Source organism: Rhynchophorus ferrugineus, unplaced genomic scaffold (genome assembly GCF_030347505.1).
Source record: "Rhynchophorus ferrugineus isolate W39M unplaced genomic scaffold, kcgeb_rfMv2 rfM9, whole genome shotgun sequence".
In the NCBI taxonomy this organism is placed as follows: domain Eukaryota; kingdom Metazoa; phylum Arthropoda; class Insecta; order Coleoptera; family Curculionidae; genus Rhynchophorus; species Rhynchophorus ferrugineus.
In genome coordinates, this window is record NW_027472588.1 from 8,668,075 (window position 1) to 8,682,813 (window position 14,739).

Below are 14,739 nucleotides of genomic sequence, written 5' to 3' on the forward strand. Positions count from 1 at the left end.
AATGATCCGACAGATGTCAAATTTATACACGCCTCTTTTGAGATTTAGGGCTAATTAAAAAATATATGGATTTAATTCCGGTATCGCCATCTATGTGCCAGGCTGGGGACTTTTGACCTGTTATTCTACAAATAATCACTTCATTTACATAAATAAAAATTAAAATAAAATAATAATAAAACTAAATTAAAGATATTAAAATAGCGAAATTGTCATTAAAACGTCAATTGACCTGTTATTGTATGTTTTAAAAAATATTAAATTCATACAAGAAAAAAATGTTTGTAAAGCAATGGAATTAATTCTTGATATTGGTAATTTCTCAATTATTGAAAATTTTGAAGCTTGGATATTATAATCTCGGCTGAATGAAGTTTCAACCCAAATACAATAAGCTGGAAGTTACTGATATAGCTATCTCCAGGGGTTTATAAAAATTAAAAAGACTTGGAAGGTAGAACGTCAATCACACTTGGTAAGAATTATTGCTAAGAAGAGGGTTTTTTGTATCAAGTATGATATAAAATTGATCCTTTAATAAGAATTTCTGGAAATCATCTACGGTGGTCATAGAAGGTAATAGAAACCATTGTTTCATAAATATTATACGTCTAATATTTTGTTTATTTATTTATATTCTCAACCTATGGGTTTTTCTATATAATATTTCTCCTATAACTGATATAAAATATATGTTTAATTAGTATTATCTTATTTATTATTAATCATTGACTTTTTAATTACTATAAATATTAACGTAATTCACTATAGTTATTTGTAGAAAAGCCAGACATATTTGTTATCCTATTCAATATAATTGAACTTGAACAATGTTTCTAACGTTACATGTGTGCAAGACATTTACGTGTCTTGAAGCAGTAACTATATCGTTTAAACTTGATAACGTAAGAAGTAATATTACGTCAGGAACTAGTCTTGTATGGGGGCGGAAGTTAATTTGTTTCTCATTAGATATCAAGCGAATGTCTGCTAACAATATTTTTGATTAATATTGAGAATTCCATAATTCGTGATTATAACCTGCTAATAATATTTTAATATACATTTTATTTTATATATTATATTTATATTATATTGCAAAAAATATTTGGTTATCATATTTAAACAAATTACGAGTAACATAAATATTACTGGACAACTAAAATGCAGAAATTCTATTTAATTATATAGTTTAACCTTATAGGAATTTTATCAACAATATAACTTCAAATATAGAATCATACTCCATCATCTTTTTGTCCAACTTCTGTGGTTCGTTTGGTCTACTGTATTATATATATAAATATATATATATATATATATATATATATATATATATATATATATATATATAACATAACAATATATGTTTTATTTTGCATAATATATGTTACAAAAAGAATTTTGTTACCACATTTAAACTAATTATGAGTAATAAAATTATTACTGGGCAACTAAATTGCAGAAATTCTCTTTAATTTTATAGTTTCATACTATATGACTTTTATCAACAATATAACTACAAATATTAAGGATTTTCCATTTTACATATTTTCTCTTTTCTTTTTTTGTTTTCGATAATTTTTTTAAATAAAAAACATATATAAAAGCATATGGCATGAGACAAATGGACATTTTGTGTTACGTGAAAGAGTCTCAAGAGTTATTTAAGCAGTTTAAACAGGTTCTATTTGTTATAGAAAGCAGAATTGAAAGTTAAGACAGAGTTACATAATTATAGGAGTTCATTATACAATAAAATTGATACATTTGAGTTAGATTGACACATTTGAAAAATAGAATCATACTCATTCATTTAGTGTTACTTTATTCAATCATCTTTTTGTTCAATATATATAATAAGTTAGCTGAGAGTGGCCAATTCGAGTCTTCCATAAGTACCAAGACGTAGTTTACGACCGATCGTGATACTCATGACCTTGGTTATATTTAATATTATTAGCAAGTGTCATTTAGTTTCTTATTATTGTTTTGAATTTATGATCATTGACATCTGTAGTACGTAATAATCGTCCAACACTGTAACCAACACTGTGTCAACCGTCCCTGTAACTTACGAATCTTCTTAAGGACATATTTAACAGAGTGTTTTAGAGTTTTTGGAATTGTGAACTGACTCTTGCTGGTACATACATATCCAGATTTATAGCCATGGTATTTTGTCTAAATATTGTTAATTTTATGAAGCTTAGTGTACAACGAAGTAAATACCAAATATAAGATGATTTATGAAAGATGATGAATCGCAATTTAAATTTTCCTACTCTACGTACTTCCAACGGCAACAATGACACATCATATATATTTAATCTTCATTAGTGCAGAACTTGTCTCGCAAAATTTGCAGTGCAGCCTAACGTACTGAATTATTTAGCGAATTTTCTAAGCCAAATGGAATATTAGATTAAGTCAACGCATCTGAAGGCGTACAGTCGCAGAACGCCGCATTACAGTTTAAATGACGTAATGTAAATGGACATTGTATTCATTTAAAATATTCGGATATGAAATAAACAGAAAAAAAAAGATCTTATAACTAACTATATAAAACTTTTTCAACATAAAATAGCTTTTGGTTTTATTTATCGTTTTATTAATGAGAAAAGTCTTTCAAAATTACATAACTTACTAACTAGTAACCATAAAACTGTCTATTCAAACTAGCGAAACAATTAAACTGTATTTATATGATACATTACATCGATTAATTGTATTTCATTTCTTTGTTGAGGTCAACTTTCATTGGACAAAAGTTATAATACAACGAATTTCCCCCAAAATTATTTTATACATTTTATTTGGATATTTTAATAACTTTATAATGTTGGTATTTTTAATAATACCTAATAGTAATTAGTATTGGATTTGATTTTTACTACATACCGCCATAAAAGTTTTAGTAAAATAAATGTTTTACCTTCTATTTTATGTATTGAGTATATTAAAACTGTTCCAGATATTCTGACATATGATTTATAGCCGAATTTGTAATTTCAAAGAACCTCTGAGAAACATTTTTTTACACAATAAATATGTTAGAATACCGAACCAAATCTCTCTAGAAAAGGCTTTTTCCTTAAAAACCTCTCTGGAGAAATGCCGGAGATTTGTGAGTCGCCAAGTAATACTATTTATTTGGCAGTAAAAGTAAATGAAGACTAGTTATTCGGCTTAGTATGGCAAAGGGATTTACGGTTGACCGAGAAATAAAAATATATATATTGCTTTATATACGTAGATATAGGCTTAAGCCCATATTGTTTTAGTTTCTTCTTTGGCGACCTGAATACTCTCTTTCATTTATAGTTAATTTATTGATAACATATTGCATTATTTTGTAGGAATGTTCGTCTGGTCGGTCGGAATGTGTGTTTATTGATGCGATTGTTTGTCCGAACACTCACTACTATTTTGAGAAGGAATTCACCAAAAGGAACTAAAAACACTGGTTGAATATGAACTCGTTTATTTCGATATTGAATGATACATGTGGTCGACAGGAGAATGGACATGATATTAGGTTAGGTAGAGGAAGTACGGTAGCGCTGTGGAAGTGGTACTGTAGCAAGCAGGTAGAGAAAAGAAAAGAGAGCGAGACGTACCAATCTACCAGCGTTTCTAACCTTTGAACTTGCTGTAGGTGAATGCGTGGTGGTCTAAAGTGCCCTACAATTTATTGATTTCCTACATTGGTTTAACTATAAAGTATACTCCAAGAGTCTATAATTCTTAAAATAAATTATCTTTATTACAATATTAATCTAGCTAGTAATTATAATAAGAAAAAAATGCATTAACAAATATTTCGTTGATGCCAGACTTTGTCATTATATAAAAGTTTTTTTATGGAAATTTTATGCACACTACATGCTAGTAAGTTGAATATTGTGAAAATTTAGTTCAGTAAGGTCGACAGACAAAAGTTTGCAAATGTAAAAGGAAAAACTATGTCAGTTTTTAGTATTTTTATGCATAGAAAAATGTTCAGTTTCATAAAATGATGCAAGCACTCGGTGCACGTTAGCACCAAATCTCAGATGAACAGAAATATAATTATCTCTATAAATATGATGAAATCTCTCACCGCCAAGAACTATCTTATAAATATTAATAAAGCTTTATTAATTTGATTAGTAAAATGTTTAATTACAAAAGTTTTATTACTAAATATAAGGTTGTGGAAAAAGTAATTTAGATTTAAACCCCTCATTTTGAAAGAAACCTATTTTATTTATTTTGATACTGAAAATAATTTAAAAAATTCGAATAGCCGTAGTTTGGAGAAAATTTAATTTTTAGAAAAATAATAAATACCGAATATAATCTAAACTAATTAGAAATAAGAAATTACTACGTAATTAATCGTTTTTATTTTATTAGAATTCGTTTTCTTACCTTAATGTAATTTCTTATCTTACAACAGTCTTACCATCTGTAATTATCTCAATTAACCTGTTTGCCAGTCGTTTAATTTCCTCGGTACATAGCATCAGCATTATTGGTCGTAAAGAATGATGTAATACGTAGTTTGTGAGATAAAAATCAATACCTTGAACTTTATTCTTAGAATGTCGTGTCGTAAAACCCGAGAAAGAACGGTAATGATACATTAGCGGAAGTAGCTGACTTCTCAGAGTTGACACTACATATTTCATGCCATTTTCAGCCATTAGATGATGTTGCTTTGTCAATTTACTGAGTTATATAGATACAAGATAGGTTTACTAGCAAGAATAATTGATATAAAGTATAAATTTTGTAATGAAATTAAGTGAATTTTAGGTTAACAGAATAGTGAAATCATATTAAAATCTTACAAAATGGAATTTAGTATCTAGGAATTATAGGAAATATGATTTACCGATTCTTTGCATCGTGTAATACCTGGATAACATTTATATGATGGCTAGCGATTAATAGTGATGATAATACCTCTACAATATAATCCAGTTAAAAAGTATTGATATTTTTCATTCCCAATATCCTACAAGTGCATGTGAATCAAAATACATTGATGTCAATGATGAGGATAAAATAAAAATTAAATTATTGTGCTTTTATAAGGTTATTTAATTACTTCGCATTTGAATGCGATTTTAATATCATAGTTTGGTTGATATCATCATATCAAGCAAACTTTCATTATTAAATTAGATTCGAATTGAGCATTTAAGACAAGATGCGTCAGCATTGATACTTAACGATGATTGATGATCATTGATGATTTAAACGTATTAAAAAATCTATGTGGTAAAAAAAGGTTTGTGTAATTTTGTTTCCTAATTTTGTTCGTGGATTACTCGCAGAGCAAAATAATAATAATAATTCAATTATTATAACTCTTTGAAGCAATTGTTTGCAAACATCAAAACGCAATAAGGTCTTAGTACAGAATATAAAAATAAACATCCATCAATAAAATACATCCCACGGTATACTCAAGTAGGAGGAACAGTACTATGAGTTATGATTATAATTCAAGTTTTTTGGAAACTGATCGGTGTGATCATCACATCCTAAAAATTTCAAACCAATTCTAATATTTCCTTCCTCATATAAGTCATCATCATTTTATTGCAGAAAAAGCTTTTGTATATATTATATTTTAATAAATTTAGTGTCACAAACATTTATTACTCATACTAGATTCATAAAATATCCTCAATGACTGTAATTAGATTTTACCAGCCTTGATTAAATCTTGTTTACTGTTTTAGATATAAAAAAACTATTAGAAGTAAATTTATTTATTTTTTAATCACTATTATAATAAATATAAAATTCCACTTTACAAAATACTCAATAAATTAACATTTAGCTCTGTATATAAATACCATATCTGAATAAACTTAATCCATATCGACAATTTCACAGCTGTGATACTTGGAACTGGTCTCCAACCAGCTTTCCACATCGTTTGACGTCAGGTCGTCTGACGATGGCAGCTCTGTTAAGGGTTCCATCTCACTCACGTAACAAGTTTGCGAAATATTCCCATTTTCTTTAAACCTATCGTATATCTTCGGCTTGGGATTGGCATTTTCATTGCAGAAAGCTTCCACCGATGAATTACACACACCTGTAATAGCAGGAATAAGATCAGGTCGATAAAATATGAAGTTGAGACGCCTGGAAGCGTGAAAATTAATGTTAGCGGAATTTATGGTATTCGCGGAATTCGACTTTTCGCGATTTTATTCGTAAATTCGACTCACCTCCATTTGCCTTTTTCGTTCTTATCGGGCTTTTATATTCGCCGCCTGACGTCAGCGACGATGTTATGCTCGGCAGTCTGATATCTAGATGAGATCCTTTCGCGGTTACAATTTTATTATTCATAGCGTAAAGTTTAGTGGTTATATCGCGTGCAATTAGAGTGGTAAGGACGGTAGCTATGTACGTGTCTTTCACGAAAAGATACTCCAACGATGAACGTTGCCAGTAGAGATATCTGCACGAGCTTGCTGCTACTATGGACACCTGCAACAAAAATGATACCGTCTATTTAGTAATATAGATACTAACTATCCTTTATTCTTATACATTTTTGTACATATTTAGTTGCTGGTAAAATGATTCAGAAAACATAACAAAAGGCTGACGTACATATCCTCAACTGTCAAACTATTACTCTATTAAACCGATTTAACGATTAATGAATGGTCTCAAATCTAATTACAATGGGGTTTCAAGAATTGAATATGGTAAATATAGCATTATATCATGCTATTTCTTTGTCACTTGATATTCTTATATTCTTGTTTCTTGTTTATCTTTTGTTTTTTTTTTATTAGAACGACTGATCATCAGTATTGAACTGTACACCATTATAAGTTCTGAAAAAGGCTTTGGTCTGTGGAATTCCAAAGTCTTGGAAAGTATCTTCAATTTAACTAAATTAACTATATAGCTAGAAGTTATACCATGGTCATTTAGGTAGAAACATTTAGGTAAGAATTTTATAAAGAAAATAAAATTTAGAGCTGTTTAGACGAAACTATAAACTACTACAGTTCCTAGGGCGTCTTCTTAGTGAGTGTTTTTTTATTATTTAATTAATACATTGTTACTAGTCGTTTCCGTCTAACCTACAATTTGTCCTTTTAACTAACTTAAATCTAGGTATATAACTAGGAGGACCCATCGGCCCTAACTCAGTCTCTGGTGAAGTAATGTTTATACATGTCACTGCTGAATCTTTTAATATATGCACCTCACTACACAACACTACACAAGATCAGATGGTTTGATTCTTTTGAGTCTGTGTCTTGTTCTGGTGGTATCCAAAAGTTGCAATACTTCAATATTAGTATGAGAATGGAGTCTTTCCTTATGCCCCCTTGCAATTGTCTTGATTTCTTGACTGACTGTGGGTATCTGAAGGTCTCGATGTAGGTAATCAGTCCTATAGTATTTGGGTGCACCCACAATACCTCTCAAGACTTTGTTCTGAAAAATTTGTATTTTATTAATGTTACTCTTTGCAGAACATCCCCATAATTGAACTACGTATGTCCATATAGGTTTCAATATTTGCTTATATAATAGCAATTTATTATGTACTGATAATTGTCATTTTCTTCCAATTAGCCAGTACATTTCCCTATATTTCGATTCCACTTCTTTTCTTTTCTTCTATATATGTTCCTTCCAGCGGAGTTTTGCATCGAGATTCATTTCGAGATATTTAGCATTGTTGCTATATGGAATGATAGTGTCATTTAATGTTATTGGTGGTTGTACGGTCTGTTTATAGGTGCACTGTACATATACAGATTTACTTTCATCTTAGTGAGTGATGTACGACATCTTATGACTGTAACAGATCTAGTTATTCAAAGAAATATTTAGGATTATTATCCGCAGATGATAATGATCAATATTAGCAGAATTTTTTGAAGCTAGGTAGTTCAATAGTTTCAACTTCCTTCTCATATTACAAAACGTTTTATTTACAAAACATTTTATTTATTAATTAAGAAATAAGTGTGCTCTCATTACATATCATGACTGAAAATACTTTCTACTGTATATTAAGCGATATGATCGAGTCATATAATATCTGTATGGACCTATTCAGTTTATAACACCAATTATAATAGATATATTAATGTATTATTTTGATATTTACCTTAAATTTGTCATCTACGGTATTTCTGCTTGATTCAAATTCTGGCGAGTCCATAAACTCGCATGGTAGTATTGGATGTAAAAACTGATTATCTGACAAGACATTTACCTATAAAATATAGAAGAAGAAATAGCATTAAACATTTTATGACTAAACTAACATTGATAACTCTTTTGATATTTTATAACTTAGTTGCACTGCAAAGGAGTGCGAATTAATTTAAGAAGTACTGTCACTAGCCACTAACTTTTTAGTCTCTCTTCAAATTTAATATCATAAAAAGAAATTTCCGGCTATAGATGCTTCTGTTTACTTTTTACTATTTTCGTAAAATTTCAAATAATACTTGTAGCAAGAATTGGATAGTCAGAAGGGACAATGCATTGTAAATACGGTGAGTTTCATACAAGTTTACTTTATATATCTCACGTAACGGTTTCATTGGGCATTAAATTTCAATTTATTATGTTTGAATATATTTCAACATAGCATTCTTCGCCAATTTTATAGACATCATGTGGGAACCAATACTCACGTATTTTTACCATTGTTGCGCTTGATTACTCGATACCATTCTAGCATTTATGAAACTGGAGATAAACTTCTTGAAAAATAGAAAATTAGCACTATAAAATCCAAGATAAAACTTTGACATGTATATCCTATGAAATTAATTCACAATCCCAGCTGAGGTTACTTTTTACAAAGTACTGTTTACCTTTCCTGACAGGAGAAGTCCTAGTCGATCTGTTCGAGTCAAATTTTGAACAGCATAAGCTTCACCAGCATGAAGGGACATAATTTGAGCAAAGTCTGGACTAACCATACGTTTAAACTGTAGTCTTGATAACTAAAATTGTATTGGATTATCATTTCTATATAATAATAGTTGTAAGAAAAAGTAAAAGAAAAAGCTGGTAATTTGGCAGAATTATTTACCTTGAATGGTTCAAATAAGGTATGATACACCTCCTCAAGTTCTGGATCAAATTTCACCGGCCTTAATTGATATAAAATATGAAAAACTTGTGCCATGTTCATTAGCATAAAGGCAAAGTTCCAGGTAAAAACATCGGGAGCACAAATAATATTCCACGCCCATGTCGAGAACAACATGAGTCCTAAAAACTGCCTGTACAGTTTATACTTCACACAATATCATATTATATTACCAAATATTAACCAGCAATGCATAAACAACACGCCTTTCTTTGAACATGTCGAAGAATAGGCTAATACAAAACAAACATTGGCTAACTGATACAAAATATGTTGTGGATCCTTCCAGTAATCACACCAAGGCCACCAAGTACCTAGATAAGATAATTACGAAAATTTTAGCTTAATTAGTTCTATAAGATAACACTATAAGGAAAATGTGGCAATGTTTTTAAATCTACTTTGAAAATATTCTGCAATTCAACTAAATTATTGTAGAAGCGCAAGCAATTAAATCGATTTTTTTAATATAATGTGTATTAACAAGTTGAAAATATTCTGGGATGATATTTGATTGTTATCTTAAATGCTGGCTGAAATAACATGATCATAAATCATCGAAATGTATTTATTTTTGTTTAAGATAACAATCTTTTATATATATATATATATATATATATATATATATATATCGCTTTATATTATATACATATTTTTGTTTGCAAACTATACTCAGTTTTAAAATCAAACTATATGAGATTGGATATGTTGACGCAAATTTTGTAAAATAAAAATACGTATATCATTAATACATTTCAAGGAATCGTGTATATTTTGATGCTAAAGAATATATAAATACTGCTGAATAATTTTGCAGTAACACTGCTGCTCCAAAAAGCTATTAAAAATAAGTATAATAAAATATGAGGGTTTAATTGTCTACTGTGGATACCTTTATAGGAACGTTTGAACGAAGAATGAAAAAAATTTTGGCAATAATGTAAATAATATAGTACCAAATGAATAGTACCAAAGACTAGATAACTTTATTAGAAATGTTATATATAGTCTATTCAATAATGCAGTAAACTTACGTCATCTAAATTTATAACGTCAAACCATCGCAATGTTTGGTCCATTTTGGCCTTTATAATAACAAAATTCTAATCTAAATAAAATAATTAAACAAAAAGAATGCTATCAAATATAACTTATATTAACCTTGTAGTACATCAATACATATACTATTGAAGGACTTAAATCGTAGTTAGTTATGCTATCATAATAGTTTGTAAGTTAGGGTTGTGTTTTGTTTTGTGTAGTGAACTCTTTTCCATACCACCTGTAAGATAGAAACTTCTAGGCGCGTTTTCTATGTGGTGGTATACCCTAGAGGCCTTAAGCACCTAGTTAACAATTGTATACCTAAGTAGCTTTCATCAGAAAGCATATTTACCTTTATACATTCAGTTTTTGTTTCGTTAGATGCAGTTATTCCTTTTAAAGCCATTTTGATAACATTTCTACTTAGTTTCTTCAGTTACTACCTCTGGACAAATTTCTTGGTAAAATTAGATTTAGTTCTTCGTTATATATTTTCCATATCTGCGAAACAGTTAATATTCCTTTCTCCTCATACGATTACACGAGTTTTCATACAGTTATCCTATATTAATTATATATTTACTTTTAGTTATTTCTACACTCATCTCCTTGTTTCCGTATGTGTCAGCATTGGATCACAATCCACAAAATTCCATTCTGTCACTGTTACGTTTTGACTTCACTGTGTACGAAGTTGTTCGAAGTAACTGATTATAGACGCCGTCATTTTCAGTCAGAGTAATAATAAGGAGTGATTCGATATTTATCTTAACAAGAAAAGCACCAAAACGACGTTTATCGGCATATGGCCTGTAACTATTATTACTAGTGTTTTGAAGAATTTTGCAGACGTTTGACAACCAGACGAATTTTGTATTCTGATCCGGTTACATGTTTGAAGGTATCAAACAGTATTGTATCTCTTTTTAACTAGAATCAAATGAGAAGGAAGATATTGTCTAATTTTAAAACTTTAATTTACTATAAATTGTGATAGGCAATAGTTTACTGTTATTTCGAATAGATTATAGAGTTTAAGAACCATTCTATAAAGCAGAAACAATCTCTTGGTGGCGTATGATAAAAAACACTCCTCAGGATTCAAAAGAATAAAGCTTTACAGTCAGCTTGTTTATTGTTTCTTTAAAAAAATAATTTCCGTTGTTTTTAATTGAGTATAGTTTGCATAAAATATTATTAAATTTTAATTGTCCTGAAATAAAATAAACTAGTACTATATTTCTACCTATCTAATTTAAATTTTGCACTTTATACATGTACGTACTACTACTTAAAATAATGACTTCCATTTACAATGAGTTGTTATTTTGATCGTAATAATATATGATATCGTAAGTCATTAAATTAAAATAGTAGCCGCATCAATGAAATATTCGTAGCAGAAATACAGCACACTACATTACCCAAACTCCATTCCAAAAATTTAGTTCATCGAACAATTCGTAAACAAGTTCGTTAATGATCTGATTGCAAATATCTACCCTACTAACTCTGATTCAGTATTTTTTGATGTCTTTGAGTGAGTAATTTATTGTGTATATTTATTAACTGGTAAGTACCTGTTGAGTTAGCGAAAAAGACATCAAAAACCTTCCTGACAACGTCACTAAACTTACGACCTTCGGTGGTGTAATAAAATTCATCACAGACTGCATAAAAATATGTGACACTTTATTATTAAGTTTGAATCGTTCTTATTTTATTACTATTTTAATAATACATATTATTGAGACTTAAGTATTGTTACAATGTTGGATATATGTATAGTGTTAAGTTAAATATTGGTTAGATGTCAATCATGTCTAAACAATTTAAAAATTGCCGATTTATCGTTGCTGGTGAATCAGCCATACCAAACAAAAAGTTCAAATTTGAGACATATACTTGTAGAATTATTAAACTTCAATGTGTGTAAGACTGTTTTAAAGTTATTTTGGTTTTTCTAATGCTTAACAGGTCAATTGAGTCCCCGGCCTACCATAGTAAAACGCATTTTTTTTGGAAAAATTAGTTTTTTTATTCAACATAACCTCCAACTTTTCGATAACATTTTTGTACTTCGATTTGTCCTTTGCTTCAAAATAGGCCTCAGTTTCGGCGATCACCTCTTCAATCGACGAAAATTTCTTCTCAGTGAGTATCCTTTTGAGATCTGAGAACAAGAAATAGTAGCTGCGGGCCAGATCTGGAGAATACGGCTGATAGATGGATTTTTTGCATCGTTTTCATTGACTTGTGACCCGGTGCATTGTCTTGGTGAAGCAGCACTTTCTTTTTCTTCAAATGCCGCCGTTTTGCAGCGATTTCGTCCTTCAAACGGTCCAATAATGCTATGTAGTAGTCGTTGTTGATGGTCCTTCCTTTTTCAAGGTAGTCAATGAAAATGATTCCATGCGCATCCTAAAATGCGGACGCTATAACCCTGCCAGCCGACTGTTGCATTTTCCCACGTTTTGGAGCGTAGTGGAGTCCAATCGGATGACTGTCTATTGGATTTGATCTTGGCTTGATCATCTTCAAACACTGCTCCGAATCATCAACTCGTCGTTGTTTTTGGTCAAAAGTCAGCTCGGGCGGCACCCACTTTGCACAGAGCTTTCTCATACCCAAATATTGTGTGTCTGCTATTTCAATTTATTAAAATCATTTTTTGGATTTTTAAAATGTTCTCGTGGGTAACAACCTCTTTTGGGCGTCCACTGCGTTCACCGTCTTCGGTGCTCATTTCACCACGTCTAAGCTTAGCATTACCAATCTTTGCTGGTTAATTTTCTTGGGGCAATGTCCGGTAACTCGGCATCCAGCCAAGTTTCTGCATCAACTGTATTCTTTTACCTTCAAAATGCAATATTTTATCAACACGCAAAATTCCTTCTTATTCTTTTTTTTCAAAATGAATGATCCGACAGCTGTCAAAGTTAGGGCTAACTAAAAATATATGGATTTAATTCTAGTAGCGATGTGTGTCAGGCCGACGACTTTTCAATTGACCTGTTATTTATTGACGCCATAATATAATCCGTTTGAAGGGTAACAGGTGATATAAAATATCATATGTATAAAGACTTATATATGTGAAAAGAAGTCTGGTACCTTAGGTCTCAAGATTTCATTTGTATTGATTGAAAATCATCGTTTCACTAAAAAAATACTAACATAGTTTATTTTTCAATGCAAGTGCTGCTAAAAAGATAAACTACCTAAGGATTAGACTAGAATCTCTTTCACGGTATTATTAAAAGAATTAACTAATTTTAGCAAAATATATATATATATATATATATAAAAGAAACTGAAATGTTTTAATACTTAATAAAGCCAGCTTGTTGGAGCAGTGGTAAAGGCGATTGGACAGTCCTCCTTTTGTTGCGATAGACGCGGGTTCGAATCCTGCTGGGGCATGGTCGTAAATTTATGTTTGTGATTGTTTAAAATTTGTGAATGTTCTAGGTAAGAGTGTAAAATCCGACAAGGAAAATGATCCCAGTGGCGCCAGTAACCAGGCTGAGTAAGACCGGATGTCTTCTGGGATGATTTCTAAAGTTGGGTGGTCACTCGCCAGTCGGCGGTAGGCTTAATGCCAAGGACCGGGGTTCGGAGTCCACGTTAAACTTTAGGCCTAGTCCAGATAAATCCATAGTTGGTAAAAGGAGACTTTAAAATAAATAAAAAAATACTTAATAAAACCAATGAAAATAAATAAAATAACTAAATAAGAAGAAACTCTAGAACTGTAATAGAATAAATATAATTTTAATAAAGGAAAATATGAATGTTGAAAATCAGATATATAAAAAAAATTACTAACTGAAAATGAAATGTATAATCAACACTTTAAACAATAAATCAGCAATTTGTGTGTGTGTTAATTGTCTTCATTGCATTTAAATCTAATTATAGATAATTAAACTTACTCTCTTACAAACCAAATTACATTTCCTTATTATATATTTTTAAAGTTCTTATATGTTATAAATATAGAAACTTTTAACACATATAAAGCCAATAAGATTCAATACCACTTTTACTATAAATAATAACATTAAACATTCAGTATAGTTATGAATTTTGTATGTAACCCTTACCAGAAGGAATATGATAACTGATGTTCCGATCTTTATCAGGCCATGACAGATTTCCACCGGGACTAACAAAGAGGATATGAGGTCTGTCCTCATTCGGTTGTAGACCAACGTCAGGGTCGGATGGCATTTTTGTTAAACTTTACTGGGACATTATGTCGTACAGCGGAATCTCTTATTTCTGGTTCAGAATGACAGTGGGTGAGGGTAGTTGCGCATGAACTGTTACGGTAAAAAGACATGGATCGATTTTTAGGGGGTTGAAATACGGTAAATGATGTTTAGGATTGGCTTAGTATATTGACGCCGCAGAAGATGTCGCCACTATTACAACTCCTCTCTGGTTTAACAATATTACAATGTCAATAATTAAATAATAATTATAACACCTCAGAGCTAAAAAGTGACATCATGGAATCTTTTGGTACAAAATAATTTGAG

The 14,739-nt window shown here is 30.3% G+C and overlaps 1 protein-coding gene across 3 annotated transcripts; it reads right to left on the reverse strand.

Moving 5' to 3' along the window:
• Positions 1-5,752: 5,752 nt before the first annotated feature.
• On the reverse strand, positions 5,753-14,483 carry LOC143202201 (popeye domain-containing protein 3). 3 transcript variants are annotated; one of them, XM_076413525.1, is made up of 8 exons: positions 14,302-14,483; positions 11,776-11,865; positions 9,325-9,465; positions 9,092-9,273; positions 8,871-9,002; positions 8,153-8,260; positions 6,237-6,501; positions 5,753-6,100 (listed from the first exon to the last, which is right to left on the reverse strand). In XM_076413525.1, exons 1-8 carry the CDS (start codon positions 14,426-14,428, stop codon positions 5,871-5,873), a joined length of 1,275 nt encoding a protein of 424 aa, XP_076269640.1. In that variant the 5' UTR covers positions 14,429-14,483; the 3' UTR covers positions 5,753-5,870. The 3 variants fall into 3 exon arrangements, with proteins under 3 accessions (XP_076269640.1, XP_076269641.1, XP_076269642.1); XM_076413526.1 differs by having other exon boundaries at positions 5,753-6,150; XM_076413527.1 differs by lacking the exon at positions 11,776-11,865.
• Positions 14,484-14,739: the final 256 nt, after the last annotated feature.